The sequence below is a fragment of the Lutjanus erythropterus genome, chromosome 18 (genome assembly GCF_056507025.1).
Source record: "Lutjanus erythropterus isolate fLutEry1 chromosome 18, fLutEry1.hap2, whole genome shotgun sequence".
NCBI lineage: Eukaryota > Metazoa > Chordata > Actinopteri > Lutjaniformes > Lutjanidae > Lutjanus > Lutjanus erythropterus.
Window position 1 is genome coordinate 27945464 of NC_139334.1, and position 15199 is coordinate 27960662.

Sequence of the window (15199 nt, forward strand, 5' to 3'; positions counted from 1 at the left end):
TTTACACAGTGGCAATACTCCACAGAAAACAGCAAAACAGTTGAGACAGCAAGCTAAAATGAGACGGTCCTTCTTCTAACGAGCCTAAAATATCAAATTAAAGTCACTAAAAGGAAAAAAATCAAGGCAGAAAATGACTCTCGGCTTGGTTGCTGAGCTTGACAATGACAAACGACCGATTTAAGCTCGCTGTCAAGACGCTTCTGCTCCAACTGCATCTCTCCCTCCCCTCCTCCCTTACTGTAGGTAGACTCTTATTAAAGACAGCAGCTTCAACAACACAGTGCAACACTGCTGCCAGCGGTGAGCCTGAACTCTGCACGACTGCTCACACTGCAGCCAAAGACGAGGACGCACGATCATACGCTGCCATCACGGCTGCAGAGGCCTTCGTTTGGGGGGTTTCGTAAATAAGAAGTCAGGGGAAATATAAGCAAACATGTTGTTTTTGTTTGTCTGTATTCAGTGACGGGCATGTGGCATTCTGCTGATACTCATATCAGGTTCCCTGCACATTCTTCATTCCAAAATTTGATTATTTTTTCCAGGATTTCTTGAATGCATCTGAAGGTTTGACAGGTTTTCATAAATCATAATCATATTCTGGTTGCATGTGGGAAATATGACTGTCATGTCACATCACAGCTGACATATACATCCCCACAATAAATATACCAGTGCATTAAATGATACTATAGACCTGCAGGAGCACAAACTGTGCAGGAATACAAACACTCTGATGATTGGTAAATTATTTTAGTAATTTATAAAGAAAAAATTAGAAACATTCTCAGCTTCCTGCTCCTCATATGAAAGAATTTGCTGATTTTCTCAGTTTATATATTGAATATCTTTAGATTTTAGACATTTTTTAGAAAAAAGAAACACTTTAAACTGAAAAGGTCATGATTATAAGACAGTTATTTGATTGATTGATTGCTGGATAAACTAAAAATTGATCAAGGACAATTATGATTAGTGATAAATTGTTGATGTCTTTCATCAAGCCAAACACTCGTTAGTTCCAGCTTCTGAAATATGAAGGTTTGGTGCTTTTCACTGCATTAAAAAAATATGCACCTGTGAGGCAATGACATATGATCCAGAAAGTCTGGTTGCAATTATTTATTTTTTTTATCATCATTCTTGATTAATTGCTGAAAGTGTAAAATGTCAGAAAATTGTGAAAATGCCCAAAGTGACGTCTTCAAATAGCTTTCTACTGTAGGGAAAACGGTCTAAAACCAAAAAATATTAAGATTACAACAATCTAATACAGATGAAAGCAGCAAATCCACACACTGGTGAAGCTGGAAGTTGTGAATTTGTGATTTTTTGGCATCCTTGCTCGAAAAATACCTGAAACGACTACTCGATTTTCTGAAAACTGACTTACTGACTACTCATTGGTCTGAAGCCTGAAGCATTGGTCTCCATCAGCCTACATACCTTCCTGGTATTTGTCACTGTCATACAGCTCCCCCTCTGACCTTTGACCCCCTCAGTGCCTAGAAACAGTGGCAGCGCTGCTAACGTACACAGGCCGACCTGCCAGGCGCGGGGACACAAACACCACTCTCTTCTCCTGCCAAGTGTAATCGAGAAGTTGTCACAACGTTCCCGTGACGTGTTTACACTGACTGCTGATTTATGCGGCGGAGAGCATGCCATGTCCCGCCGGATCGTCCCTAACCTAAACACAACCCTCCAGTGGAGCTGGCTGTGGCCCATGTATGGGCCGAGTGTTTACCCCGCGCCCATCAGTGTGACTGGTCCCAGGCGAAGCAGAGCCCTCGCCCTGTCAGGCAGCGCAGTGTCTGAACTGGGACAGAGCCTGACGGGAGACGAACCACCTCTTAATCATCCACGCGTCTGACAGCGGATTCCGGGAACGGATTAAACGGAGCGTCGTCCGCTCAGCGTTATCTCAAGTACCACTTTGTCTTCTGGTGTGAGTTCACACCTGAGCTGAGGGTCGACTGTGACCACGAACTACCCGAAATTCAATTTAATCCAACAGTGAAAATGGATCAGCCTTTTACTGCGAGTTCAGACTGCAAGCAGCGTGAGAAAAACCTTCATGTTTGGACGATAATGAGTCCTGTCAGCTGAGAAATTAATCAGCAGTCAAAAAAATTAGCACCAGCCACATGCTGGTAAAATATAAGAGTAGCTGGTAGACTTCAGACACAATATTATGATTTACTATTGACTGGCTGGTGAATTTGAACATTTATTCTTCAGCAGCTGGTTGATCACATTTTAAAAAATGAATTCCTTTCCTCAAAGCTTCCCAGTTTCTCCATCTAGGCCTGTTATTTAACAGATGACTGATGTAATGCAAACTGTTACTTTCATTTTCAGGCTTGTATTTTAGATTTATACTCATTCCTTCTATGTATTGTATGTATGAACCCATTTTTTCCATACAGTTTATCATTAAGTTTAATGATCAGATTATTTTAACATTACAAATGTTAATTTACAGCTTCATAAAATTAAACTATTGCAGCTTCTTGCACTGACCGACATTCCTTGAAATTAGTGCCGAGTCATTTACAGGGATGCATAACAAATATTGGGGTCAATAAAGGGACATTTATATTATAAATATAATAATTCATGATTTGACAGATTATGTCAAAGCACCTAATCTGAATTATTTGGCAAAATGTTCCATAAAAGCCAAAGGATATTTGTGAAGTTTTGATTAACTTTACTAGAAAAAATATATAAACTTTTAAAGAGTCAGAACTGTGGTTTGTTTTTGTTGCAATAGTGACGTCAAATAGTTAAGTAAGAGTTATTGGATATTAAATTATCCATCTGCTCACCATATCTTAGCCTTTCTTACCCTCGGGTGTGCATGAAACTACAGGTTATATTTACTTAAAATTATCAGTCATCTTATCGGTATCTGCCATCAGAAGCAGGTAATTATGGGTTACTGGCTGAAAGTAAAGTAAAGTACTGATTTTCTCTACATGTAAATTAAGTCCAAAGATAATGGGTGCTGCACAAACAAAACATATGATTTGTTAATGTCTGCTCAGGCTCTTGTGATTGGAATTTTCTCAGGTTTCTCTACTCTTAACATATCAAACAAAACAAATTAAATATTGGAAAGATAATCATTAGTTGCAGCCATAATTGGAATATGTTGTCAGAGTACACAAGATTACAAAAAGCCAAGCTGCTTGCAGTGTGAACATAGTTGAACAAATACCAACAGGCAGTGAGATTACTTCACTTTGTCCTTGTTTACCTACAACCCACACACACATTCACTGCTACAGTGCAAATGAAACACAACTAAAGGACTCAGTTTGTGCATCATACGAGCTATAACTAATATTCACCAGGACTCCATCAGTCCAAAACTAAGTAACATCGAGTAACTCCTCGAGAAGAGAGGAATATCAGAGCTCAACTATCTTCTGAAAATACTCAAAAAATAAATATACAACAGTATATGATCCATAATATCTGTGTGAAGAGAAGGCCACTTTGCAATTAAACTATGGAGCTCAAGATTACCACGGTCATCGAACTACTCATGCGCACAAAATAAACTATTTAACATTCACAAGGAGACACTTTCATCCTCTGACGAGACGACCTCAAAACAACTGACGACTATTTTCTTGAACAGAAATCTAACTCTAACACTTTTCACAGCAGCAACTGACCAATATTAGTTGGACGTGCTGTTTCAATGTCGCTATACTGATTTTACGATCCTTATTCCTCTCAAATATCAGTCAGTCTTAGCTGGTTTGTTCGTTGATTTTTGGGAATAATCAGAATCTGGTAATAAACGTGCCACAGTGCAACTTTGGCATTTTACAGAAATCTATTGAACACAACAGGAATAGATATGAAGAGCTGTGCTTAAATGAGACAAAAGAGTATTATGTAATCAGTACAAAATAAAAAATAAATTACAGTACAGTCGTTTTAATGTTAAAGGAATAGTTCAGATTTTTTTGAAGTGGCGTACTTGTCCATACTCTGTATTACCTACAGCATGCCCCTGGTTTGGAGAGGCAGGCTGGAGTACCTGAGCTGAAGCTAAGCAACGTGCTGCTGTCAATATTACCACCTTAAAACAGCCTGTTCTGATGGGAAACTGTCATTATACGATCCAAATATCACTCTCTCCAAAGCAACTAGACTCCATTGGCAAAAACACTAATTTTACTTCACAGACCACAGCAGTCGTTGAACTACCGCTGCCACTATCTGTTAGTTTGTTTGCATTATATTGTGACATTAGTGAATCTAAACTAGCTGTTAAAAACACCAAAGTCACACAATAACACAAACTAACTAACCGATCAAGTCAACTTTACACCAGCAACTCCAATTCTCTGCAAAGTAAAATTACTGTTTTTGTGAAAGGAGTCTGGTGCTTTAGGATAGAGCGATACTTGGCTTGTGTAACGGCAGTTTCCCATCAGAAAAGGCTGTCTGACGGCACGGTAAAGCTGTAAAAAATATTCTTAATACAGTGTACATGTAATACACTGACCTCATACCCCACTTCAAATAATCCAAACCAATCCTTTCAAGTAAATTGTTACTAATTTCAGTCCTTTGTTGTTTGGACAAACATCCAACACTTCCACAGCATGGATCCTCCATTACTGTTTTAGTGGGAATGATGAACGTAAAGCTGTCGTTTAATTGTTAGAATTAATATATAGCATTTTTAAAATTCAACTCTTTAAACTTGCACACATAATTTGATGTTTTTTTAGTGAATTTCTCAGCTGTGTGTAATTATATTTGGTTGCAGCCACCATATAAAGATCCTATAGCCAGCAATAAGCTACCCTGTCCAGGTACAATTCAGGGAAAATAACCTGACAATATGTGAGTATGAGGGATAAACAAAATGTAAGAGGAAAGAAAATTATGGTGATGACGATGATTTTTACTGTGCAAAGTCCAGAAATGATCTCTCATTTCTCTGAGATGATGACATGATTGAAATGAAAGGCAAGACGGTTCACCTCAAACTTTAAACAATAAATCTCCTATTAATATATTTTCCAAACATAATTTTTCATCATTTTTCTCCTTTTCCAACTCTAAGGTTAGGAGAACAACCATGGTTTCATGTCACTGTGTTCCCTCTTGTTAATTAATTACTGAGTAAAATTACACAAAACCAAATATCCACATATAATACATGATCAGTCTAAAGGAGTTTAACATAATGGCAATTTAAGTTTCTTTGCGATTTTGTGCGTTTTAAAGGCAATATGCCTTTTTTCTTTTCATTTTTAAACTATTTTTAAGAGCTGAATTTCTGTTGAAATGACATTTTGAGAAGGCAGCTGTTACCTCTCAGCTGTGACTCTCCCTCCATCAGCTGTCCAGAGTCTTCTGTGACCGGGAACCAGCCACAACTTCTCACTGGTCTTTTTTTTGTGTGTGTGTATTTTTTTACAAGTTGTTATGTGTCTTTGTGAAAAATGAGTTAGCTGTTGAGTGTGGCTGCCTTTTCCTTTTCAGCCTTGTCTTTGGCCTTTTCCTTCTCCATCAGCTTCTCCTCCTTCTGCAGCATCACCATGATGTCGGCCACCTGAGAGGTGGAGATGTCCACGTCTTCCTTGTCGATCAGTTCCACCACCTGAGATAAAGCAAGACAAAAGGAATTCATTAAAACATTTTGATTGATTGATTTTAAATCTTCAGTATTTCTATATAATGTTATCCATTCATGGCTAAATAAACAAAGTTAAGTTTAGAAAGAAACATTCACAGATAACATCAAAAACTCATCAAATCTGCTTCATCAGGAGTGTTTGTTTGTTTTGATCAGATTTGACTCGCAAGATATTAGATTTTGATTCAAACCATTTTCCAACAGAGCCACAGTCACTTCAAACCAGTGAAAGAAACAAAAATACAGAAATCTCTCATGTGAAATAATCAAACTTGTCTACGCTAAAGAAGTCGTAAGTACAGCAAGTAAGAAGCTGATTGAGAAAAATATGTTTTGAAAGCCCTTAGGACATTTGAAATAATGTATTATCTATCAAAAGAACAATATATTCTGGCCTCAGCTTTCATTGGTGGTGTCACAATGTCAGTATAAAATTGAAAATCAATCGAAATGAGCTTTTAGTTTAAAACATTGAAATCAAAGGCACGTTCAGCGATTCTCGCAGTGTTACAACGTAGCTCACCAGCTGTTATATCACACTTGATACCTACACTTGATCTTTTTAAAGAAGAATTTCAAAATGTAGGTGACAGATGACAGGGCATAATACCAATGATCTGTTGACCTTTACAAATCAAAATATCGATAGCAGAACAAAGAAGAGGTAAAATCAACATGTTATAAGACACACTTTGGGTTGAACTATAGAACAAACCTCTTAAAACTCAGACAGACTTTAATTTTACCTGGCAATTTAAGAAAACTACAAAATGAAAAACACAAAACAGGTCAGGGAACGTACCTTGATGACGTCGTCGATGTCGATCTTCCCGTCCTTGTTGTCGTCGAGCGCCTCGGCGATGCTCTGCAGCTTGTGCTCTGGAATGTTCTGGATCTGCCGCATGACGTTGATCAGCTCGTCGATGCTGACGAGGTTCTCCCTGAAGGTGTAGAAGAGACTGCATACAGGAAACGGTTTGTAACCAGATGTTATGGAAAAGTGGTGGAGAAAATCTGAGGTCAAACATGCTGCATTCAAGGTTCCCAGATCACACCAATCAAACCAATTTTCAACTTTCATTTCTAGTCATGGCAGGTTAAATTATGGTCAAAATAGTCAATTCATGCTCCTTAAAATTAACAGATGGTCTTAACTGATTTGTTAAATAAAGTTTGAAGCTGCTCTGGGCAACTTTAAACACTGGCAACACAGAAACAGCAGCAAAAGGAATCAATTTTGGCATTTAAAGAAGACGTTTAATCACATCTAATGTTTGTTAATTCTCAGTTATGGTCAAACATCCCTGACAAATCTAAACAAATACAGCTTGGACTGTTAAATCTTTCAAATCAAGCAGTTAGATATTTGTATTCAATCTGATTTCATTCATTCAGGAACATTAACTGTTTAAAATGGGTCCACAGCAACCAGTGGGCGGCACTCTAGTGATCCTTTACAGCACAGTTTCAGCAGCTGATGGTTGACAACCATGATGCAATGTTAGCATTTGGCGAGCATGCAAATGGCGGTGAGCCACAGTTAAGCTTACCTTGAGGCATCACTATGTTTAGTAAAGAATAATCTGTAAAATTTTGAATAAATTAGGATTTGGTCTTACAATTCCATAGTCTGATAACTTTGCAGTATATGTTTTTGTTGTTTTTTTTTTCTCTGGGAAACCTTTTTTTTATTTGTTTTATCTCCACCACCATTTTAAAATGGAACTAATGTTGATGAAGATGATGATGATGATGATGATGATGATGATGACAGCAACATAAAATCCAGCATAAAACTAGATCACAGCTAAAGAAAACAAGTAACTTTAACAGCTGAAATAACTGATAAATACACCAAATTATCCATCATGAGAGTCAAAGAAAATGATACAAAGTCAACAATTTAAAAGCTTTTCACTAAATAAACAACATTAGTTGTTTGAACAAAGACTCGTGTTTGCAAGAGTCTTCTTTCAGTTGTGCTAATAAAGACGGTTCCTTCCATCAAATGTTGTCTTTGTGTCATTTACTTTCAAAAGCTTTATGTCGTTGACAGAAACACAAACCACAGCCTGTGAAATGAAGCAAAGCCAAGAGACACAGCAGAGCGTTTTCCTTTAAGGAACAGTTCAGCATTTTGTGGAGCATGAACACACACACTGTAGTTTATTTCGATTCGCATACATGGTTCTCCTCCTGTAAATATTAACCAAATGTGTATTGATCCGCCACTGAAAATAGTCCCTTACAAATGCACTCTTTAGTCCTGATGAAATCAAGTTTGCTAAAAAACTACGATGACCAGCTGATTTGGAAATTACCAAGCCCTTTTTATGCTACATTTCTGACCTGTTTTTCAAGATGGAGATGGATTAACATATTGTTTGTTTTGGTCTTTCAATGGAGGGAGATGTCGATATCAAAGGCCAGCCCAAACACACTGTAAACACAGATTTACTGCACCTTGAAATGAGACCCTTCACTAGGATCCTGAACTACCACAGACAGCAGCATTAGTAGTTAAAACAACACAATCAGCTCTTACCCAACAGGCGGGCTGGACCCACTGTCCATCTGTCCGTCCAGGATGACTTTGTCCTTCTCCAGCTCCAGGATGATCTTGTCAATGCGACCGATCATACGGTTTACTCTCTTCGACAGACGCTGGCTCGCCTTTGACTCCTCTATTGCCTTCTCTTGGCCTGTCTTAGAAAGCTCCTTCTTTATCTCTTCCAGATCCTGGAAAACAAACACAGATGAAACACACCCTCACTCACATACAGAGCAATCATAGGCACATCACAGATTGAGACAAAATACTCTTGAAACTCTTCTCTAAAACTTTTGATTTGGATGGCAATAAATGTCAGTTCTTCAAGACAGGCACCTCGTTGTATTCTTGGACGTCATCCTTCAGTTCCTCGAGCTCTTCCTTCTCCAGGGTCAACAGCTTCTTCTGCTCCTTCAGCTTTGTGCACGCATCACTCAACAGGTCAATTTCTTCTTTAGTGATCTCCTCACCCTGGAACACAAACACATGATTGAAGAAATTCGTTCCTAAATCAATTTGGACTTGTTACAGTACCTCCTTTGAAGCAGACTACATTAAAACTTTTTACATACTGAAGGATAAACTCAGAAGCTTAATGTCATATTTTCCCTCGAAATTGGACTCATGTCACTATTTACTCTAGTTACTTTTAAGAGGTAGGTCGAAAGTGCATTCACTTAACAAGCACCACATGTGCATTTAATATAAACCCACGTAAGAGGCTGACCCAAACACAGAAAATGGGTAAAAGAGGGAAGCTCTGGAGGACGCTGGGATACTCCCCATAACCCCCAAAACACATTACCACATGAGGAAGAAACTCTGTGGAGCTACAAATGCTGTTAGTTACAGTACGGGAGGAAAGGTTCGACTTGGTCAGCCTGGAAGGATCGACAAGGAAAAGAGAAGGAGAAGTCTGTGTAGATGTGGGTCAAACAGAACTTGCAAATCATATTTAGCGTTTTTGTTAGCGATTTCAGAGCACAAGATGAGTGGAATTTTCTGTAATAAGCAAGGAGCTACAATTTTTGTTTCATTCTTAAAAAACAGAGACTTATACTTGTGGCATAAATGGTCAAAAAAAGATATAATTTGACTCTAGTCCTTGTAAATTGTCTGTGATTTGTCTGCACTCTTTGCTTTAATTTACTTCGTCTGCTTTTCATCCTATTTAAGAACACACAAAGCTCATTTCTTGTCATTTGGATTATATTCTTACTCTTACTGAACCTGATATCAAATGGCAGTCTGAAATAGCTTAAACAAATGCCAGAATTTGATGCAGGTGCTGTTTAACCCTCATCTGGGTCCGCTGAGAGAAAAGACCAGATATACTGTGGCGTGCAGGGATAAACTGGTTGGTGTGAGGATGTGAGGGTCGTTTGGGAGGAGAGACATCATTAAACCTAACCTGGTAGCGCAGGAATGTCTGCCACTGTTCAAACTGTGTGGTACAGAAGATGCAGAGGTCATCACATGAACAACAAGTGAACGACACATAAATTACAGTCTGGGTAACAGTCAGTAAACAAATTAAAGTAGAACTCTTTCAGTCATATTGTACATATTGTTTTTATACTTTTTTTATTCTCTATTCATGCTTCTTCACTTTCAGTACTTGATTTCATCTTTATTTTTATTTTTCTTATACTATATTTACTGTTATACACCAATATATCAAGACAACCTACTTGGAAAAAAACTCAGTTCTGATTCTGGTACAAAGCTGGTTAAAGGTTAATAGTACCACTGGGGAAAGAATTATAATAATAAAATATTAGGTGACAATAAATTTAGTTTCTGTTAAAGATATGACATGTTAGTTTAAAAGACAATGACCTCTTAACACCATATAGAAATATGAGTTTTACTAATGTCCGAGAGGGATTTCAGAAAAAAACAGTAATGATGACATGTTAATATTTACACAAATTCATTGAAATGCAAAGAAGTATTATATATAGACGTCATCTGATACTAACCACAGCTTTTTAGTGAGGATAATGTCTGTTGTCTTAGTCATTTTTTTATAATACTGGTATATAAAAATGCAAGCAGAGTTCTTCAAAGTAAGAAACTCTGATTGCAAGATTGCAACTAAAGGTAAAAAAAATGTAAGCAGCATTTCACAGATATCTGCTGATCTCACAATCTATATGTTTAAAGACTTTACCTTGACTCCTTCTATGACAGGCGCCGTGTCCCTCAGTGTCTCTGACTGAGCAGCCATGTCAGCTTTAGCCGGCTCGGCTTGAAGCTCCAGCTCACCCTCCTGTAGAAGACAGTGATGGGGCAAAGCACAACAACAACAAGGCTAAATAACATCATGAAAGTTGAAGAAGATGCTCCTTGTGCATTTAGCTAAAATAATCACATATAAACACCTCATGAACTGACAAGAAAACAGGTGTCTAAGGCTGGGTGTTGTACCAAAACACTATTAAAGAACAGACCAAAGTATGTCCACAATGTCCAGGAACTTAAAATTGGCACAAAAGCTTCTTAACATTCTTAAATCAGACATTTCTTGATCTACAGTCAGAATTTTGGAAATGTTCTGTATTTTGTTTGACCAAGTTCTTGCTTTAAATGTCAAGATTGCACTCAAAGGAATTTGAATATTTTCATACGCAAAAAAAACAAAACAATAAAAACAAATGATCAGACTTGTTACCCTGGCAGCCTTCTCCGCAGCATCCGCCAACCTCTCCATCTCCCTGTCCTTGTTGTCCTGGCGTATTGCCTCCTCCTCCTGTAGTGTTGTCTCCAGCTTGGCCTTATTGTCCACTTTGGAAAGCTCCATCTCTGCCACCATCAACTGGGCCTCCTTTGTCTGGAGAGGAGAGGGTAGAGTAGAGCAGAGTAGCAAAATATTTACCTTTATAACAAAAATACAACCATAAATTGTACCTTAAATTTCCACAGCTGAGCAAAGATGCAGCTTTTCTATTTTTTTAAATACTGTTTAAAAACTTCTTCACGTTTTATCAACCGAGAATTATGATTTCACCACTGCAAACAAGACCATAATGGAGTCAAATATCCCAGCTCTGTCTCTTAACATACCACCATCTCAGGCAGCGTCTGCAGTGTTGTCTTCAGCTGGTCGGCGGGGGACAGGGTGTCGGGGAGGTACATGGCTCGGGACAGCAGCAGCAGGGACGTGGGGATCTGCTGGGTCAGATGCAGCTCCAACCACTACGAGAGCCAAACAGAACGTGACCTTAAATCTCCAGAACCTTATTGTTTGAGTCTATATAGTCTCTGATAAATCATAAAATAGAAGAATATTTCAGGTGTTGAGCCTACGACTACTAAAATTAACAGAATTAATAGTTAGTTCGTTTTCTAACCAAAGTAAAACGCAAAAACAATGGAAATCCTTCATCTATTGTTTGCTGTTGTTACCTGGCTGAGTTGTTCTCTCAGTCGCTCTTCTGTGACCCCAAGAGATCTCATTCCTCTGACACGACAGGCTGCCTGCACCTCGTTCACGTTCAGACTCTCCACCCCTTCCTCTGCTATCAGCTGGAAAAATGGAGTTCACACACAGTGTTTAGTGATCAAACATTTCTGATTTTACTCTTAATGAAAGTGTAGCTGTACAGTGCTGGTAATGATAAGGACAAATGTGATCATTTCGAGAGGACAACTTTACCACAGAGGTTTGTTCATACCTTGTCATCTGCACGAATGGCCCTCAGCTTCATGATGAGCTGGAAGCGGAGGAAGTTGTTGGTCCCAATGGACTGGAGCTCCAGGAGGCGGCAGAGAGCCACCAGCTGAGGTCGGGTCAGGTTGTCCAGAGTCAGCTCATCCTCAAACAGTTTGGAAAATTTTATGATCTGCTCATTACTGGGACGCTCTCCAGAGTCCCGTATCTGCAAAGATTAAAAAGTTATGGTTTGTTAATCATTCCAGACGAAGGAAATCTAAAGCAGGACAGATTTTCATGCAAAAACACATGCAATAAGACTGAGAGGCCTGGTTTTGCTCTATTTTCCCACATTTTTGTGTCATAGACAGGATGTACTGAAATAAAACTTAAAACAACGGATAACAATGAATACAGAACTTATTTTCTTAACCAACTGTGCATTATATCAAGCAGACACAGTTCATCATTTCCACCACCAGAGGGCAGTACTGAGCCTGTTTTCACTCATCTCATGATGCTCTGTCACAGTCAACACAGACACCAACCTTCTGGAAGAAGGTGGAGAACTCCTCCGTCACGTTGCCCTGGGCAGCCTTGTTCCGCAGAGCGATCTCCTCGATGGTGTCCTGCAAGAACTTGGCCATCTCCAGTTTGACTCTCAGCTCCGTTTTTAATCTCTCCTCCTAGAAACAACAGCATGTTACAAATTTATTTAATTAAATTTATCAGTATAGTTTACAACAATAACACCAGCATAATGGATTTTACAGTGTTTGTGCCTTGTGGTGAAAGTGACTCTGATTAAGACAACAGAAAGTAAAGAAAACAAAAAAAGTGACAAAATAAAAAAGAAAATATTTTAAAAATTGCAGAATTATAAGCATTAGCCAAACGTAAACAGAATATTAGAACAGGTCAGGGATCTCTTTATGCTGTGGTTCAGACTGTAAGTAGGATTAACCCTTGTCAGGATGAGACACCAGCCTGATCACCTCATCAGGATCCTGGGTGAAAGTTCATGTCATGGATTATTCAAATCTGAATATATTTTCACTGATACAACATATGGGGCACTGCAATACTCATTATTTAGAAACATCAATCTGCAAAATAGTTAGATAAACTCCCACAATATGCTGCTGCTGAGCTCAGCGCTGCGACACTCTCTGGGTCTAGCTTCTCAAATGTGAGGAGGAGATGAGTTTTGGATTAAATAAAACAAGCAATGTGAATAAATCCTCTTAACAATTAATCAAGAAATTAAACAGAAGATTCATTTATGATAAGAATAATTGTTAGTTGCCGTCTTAGTTGAGCTTTTGTGTCTCAAACCCCATTGGCTTACAATGTAAACCTAAAAACAGACCACAGTTTTTAATCACAACTACAACAGCAAGCAAAATAACTGTCAAAATTCATATTACGCATCTTTTCTATGTTGTGCAGGATTGATTACCTTCTTTGACTGTGTCTCGAAGGTGGACGGCAGCATGTTGGGGAAAAGTTTCAGAGCTACAGGAAGAAGGAACTCCATGAAGGGGACGATGATGAACACCAGGAAGGGAAGAAGTCTGAAGACGTCGGCACATGTTCTGAGGAACTAGAGAGAAAATATGGAAAAACTGGAATTAGAATCGACCCATTAAAAAGAGACCTTTGTGAAAAAAAAGAGAAATGTGTGTGTCTTGGAGGTGATTTTAATAAATGTCCATGTTTGGTTTTGACAAATTAATGCAACATTAATCACATTAGACCTGTCAGGATGTTATTGACTTATCATACATTATACGGACATTACTTTAATAACTTTACTGACCTGCATGTTGCCTGTTATATTTACATGCATTTTGTTTTGTTTGTGCATTTCCCTTCAAGTGATAGTTGAACATGAAATCAATCAATAAAAAAACAATAAGTCTCTGCCCCTGGTTTTATTTTATTTTTTGTTTTATTTATTGAGGATATTTCTCTTCACACTCCAATTCCAATGTATGAATATGCTTTAAAAATTTAAAATAATTGCTCTTTGAAATAGTGTACTTGTGTTATTATACCATTATATTATCTTGATAACAGTGTAGGGCTGGGCAGTAAATAGATATTATGGATATCGTGAATGAGACTAGATATGGTCTTAGATTTTGGATATCATGGTATCGTTTATATTGTGATATGGTGTAAAGCGTTGTCTTTTTTTCCTGGCTTTAAAGGCTGCATTACAGTAAAGTGAAATAATTTTCTAAACCTATCAGATTGTTTTATTATTTGTCTTTACCCATGTAGTCATTTTATCCACATTACTGATATTTAATTATGAAATATCTGATTGTGTTAATATTTTTTCAGAACTACCAATACTCATCCCTGCAATATTTTTGAAATATTTATATTTGGTATTTGTTCAACAGTATTGTGTTATTTAATTTTAATGATATCGTCCAGCCCTAACAGTATATTATTTTAGACAAGATGTGTATACTGAGATGTATATATTGTGGTGTATATATAGTGGAATAGCTTAAAAATATCAAGATATTATTTATAAGCCACATCACCCGACCCTTTTTAAGGGGTGGTCTTAAAATGACAATAATACTGTTTATCACAATTATTTCTGGGACAATGTATCAGCCATAATAAGTAGTTATCATGACAGGGTTAGTTCACATTTGGTGACCAAGTGTCTGCTTGTGTTTGGATTTTCAACAATGACTGCAGGGCACGGGCCCCCAGGTACCATTCATTACCAGCAGGCTGAAGTTTGCACATGCCTCCAGCAGGGAGCGACAGAGAGCAACAGCGAGCAGAAAAGCCACCAGGGATTCATGTGAAAATGTGTACCTCATCTTCCTTTGTCCCTTTGTACAATCACCCTGCTCAATCCCTCTTATAACAGTTTCCACAGTCAGCACTTCTAACCCTGTGCCCATACATCCCCGGAGCAACAGAAACCTCCTAATTCATCAGTGCGTCATTTGCATGGAGCTGTATGGACCAAAGTGAACATTCTGCCTCACAAGGCTCAAAAACTGTCCTCTTGAGCCAACAGGAAGCTCATTTGTTCGGCACGGACCTGAACAATCCTCAGAGTATAGAAGTACCAGGCCAACACTGGTCGACTTCATTGTACGGCTGTCCAACTGTGGCTTACTGACCGAGCCGGGACACAATCCCAAACAGCCGGCTACAGAAATGGCCCCGAGGGGAGAAGGCCAAAACACGAGTCCCTCTTTCTCTGCCCTTTCCACCTGCATGTCAGAGGAAAAGTAGGGTGAAGGAATTAGGCCAGCATGAGTGAAAGAGCCTTTGTCCGCAG

At 38.4% G+C, this 15199-nt stretch overlaps 1 protein-coding gene across 5 annotated transcripts in view; it reads right to left on the reverse strand.

Annotated features, from left to right (window-relative positions):
• Nucleotides 1-649: 649 nt before the first annotated feature.
• Nucleotides 650-15199, reverse strand: part of letm1 (leucine zipper-EF-hand containing transmembrane protein 1) — a 30264-nt gene continuing 15714 nt past the window's right edge. Inside the window, exons 4-16 of one of the 5 annotated variants that reach the window (XM_084742219.1) lie at nt 13340-13483; nt 12429-12566; nt 11903-12106; nt 11634-11753; nt 11292-11423; nt 10900-11058; nt 10399-10497; nt 9637-9669; nt 8562-8696; nt 8220-8413; nt 7225-7257; nt 6477-6633; nt 650-5638 (exon numbers count right to left, since the gene is read on the reverse strand). In XM_084742219.1, coding sequence (XP_084598345.1) covers nt 5486-5638; nt 6477-6633; nt 7225-7257; nt 8220-8413; nt 8562-8696; nt 9637-9669; nt 10399-10497; nt 10900-11058; nt 11292-11423; nt 11634-11753; nt 11903-12106; nt 12429-12566; nt 13340-13483 — 1701 coding nt within the window. In that variant the 3' untranslated portion in view covers nt 650-5485. The remainder of the gene's footprint in view (nt 5639-6476; nt 6634-7224; nt 7258-8219; nt 8414-8561; nt 8697-9636; nt 9670-10398; nt 10498-10899; nt 11059-11291; nt 11424-11633; nt 11754-11902; nt 12107-12428; nt 12567-13339; nt 13484-15199) is intronic. The other 4 variants (XM_084742221.1, XM_084742223.1, XM_084742222.1 and 1 more) reach the window with 4 other exon arrangements.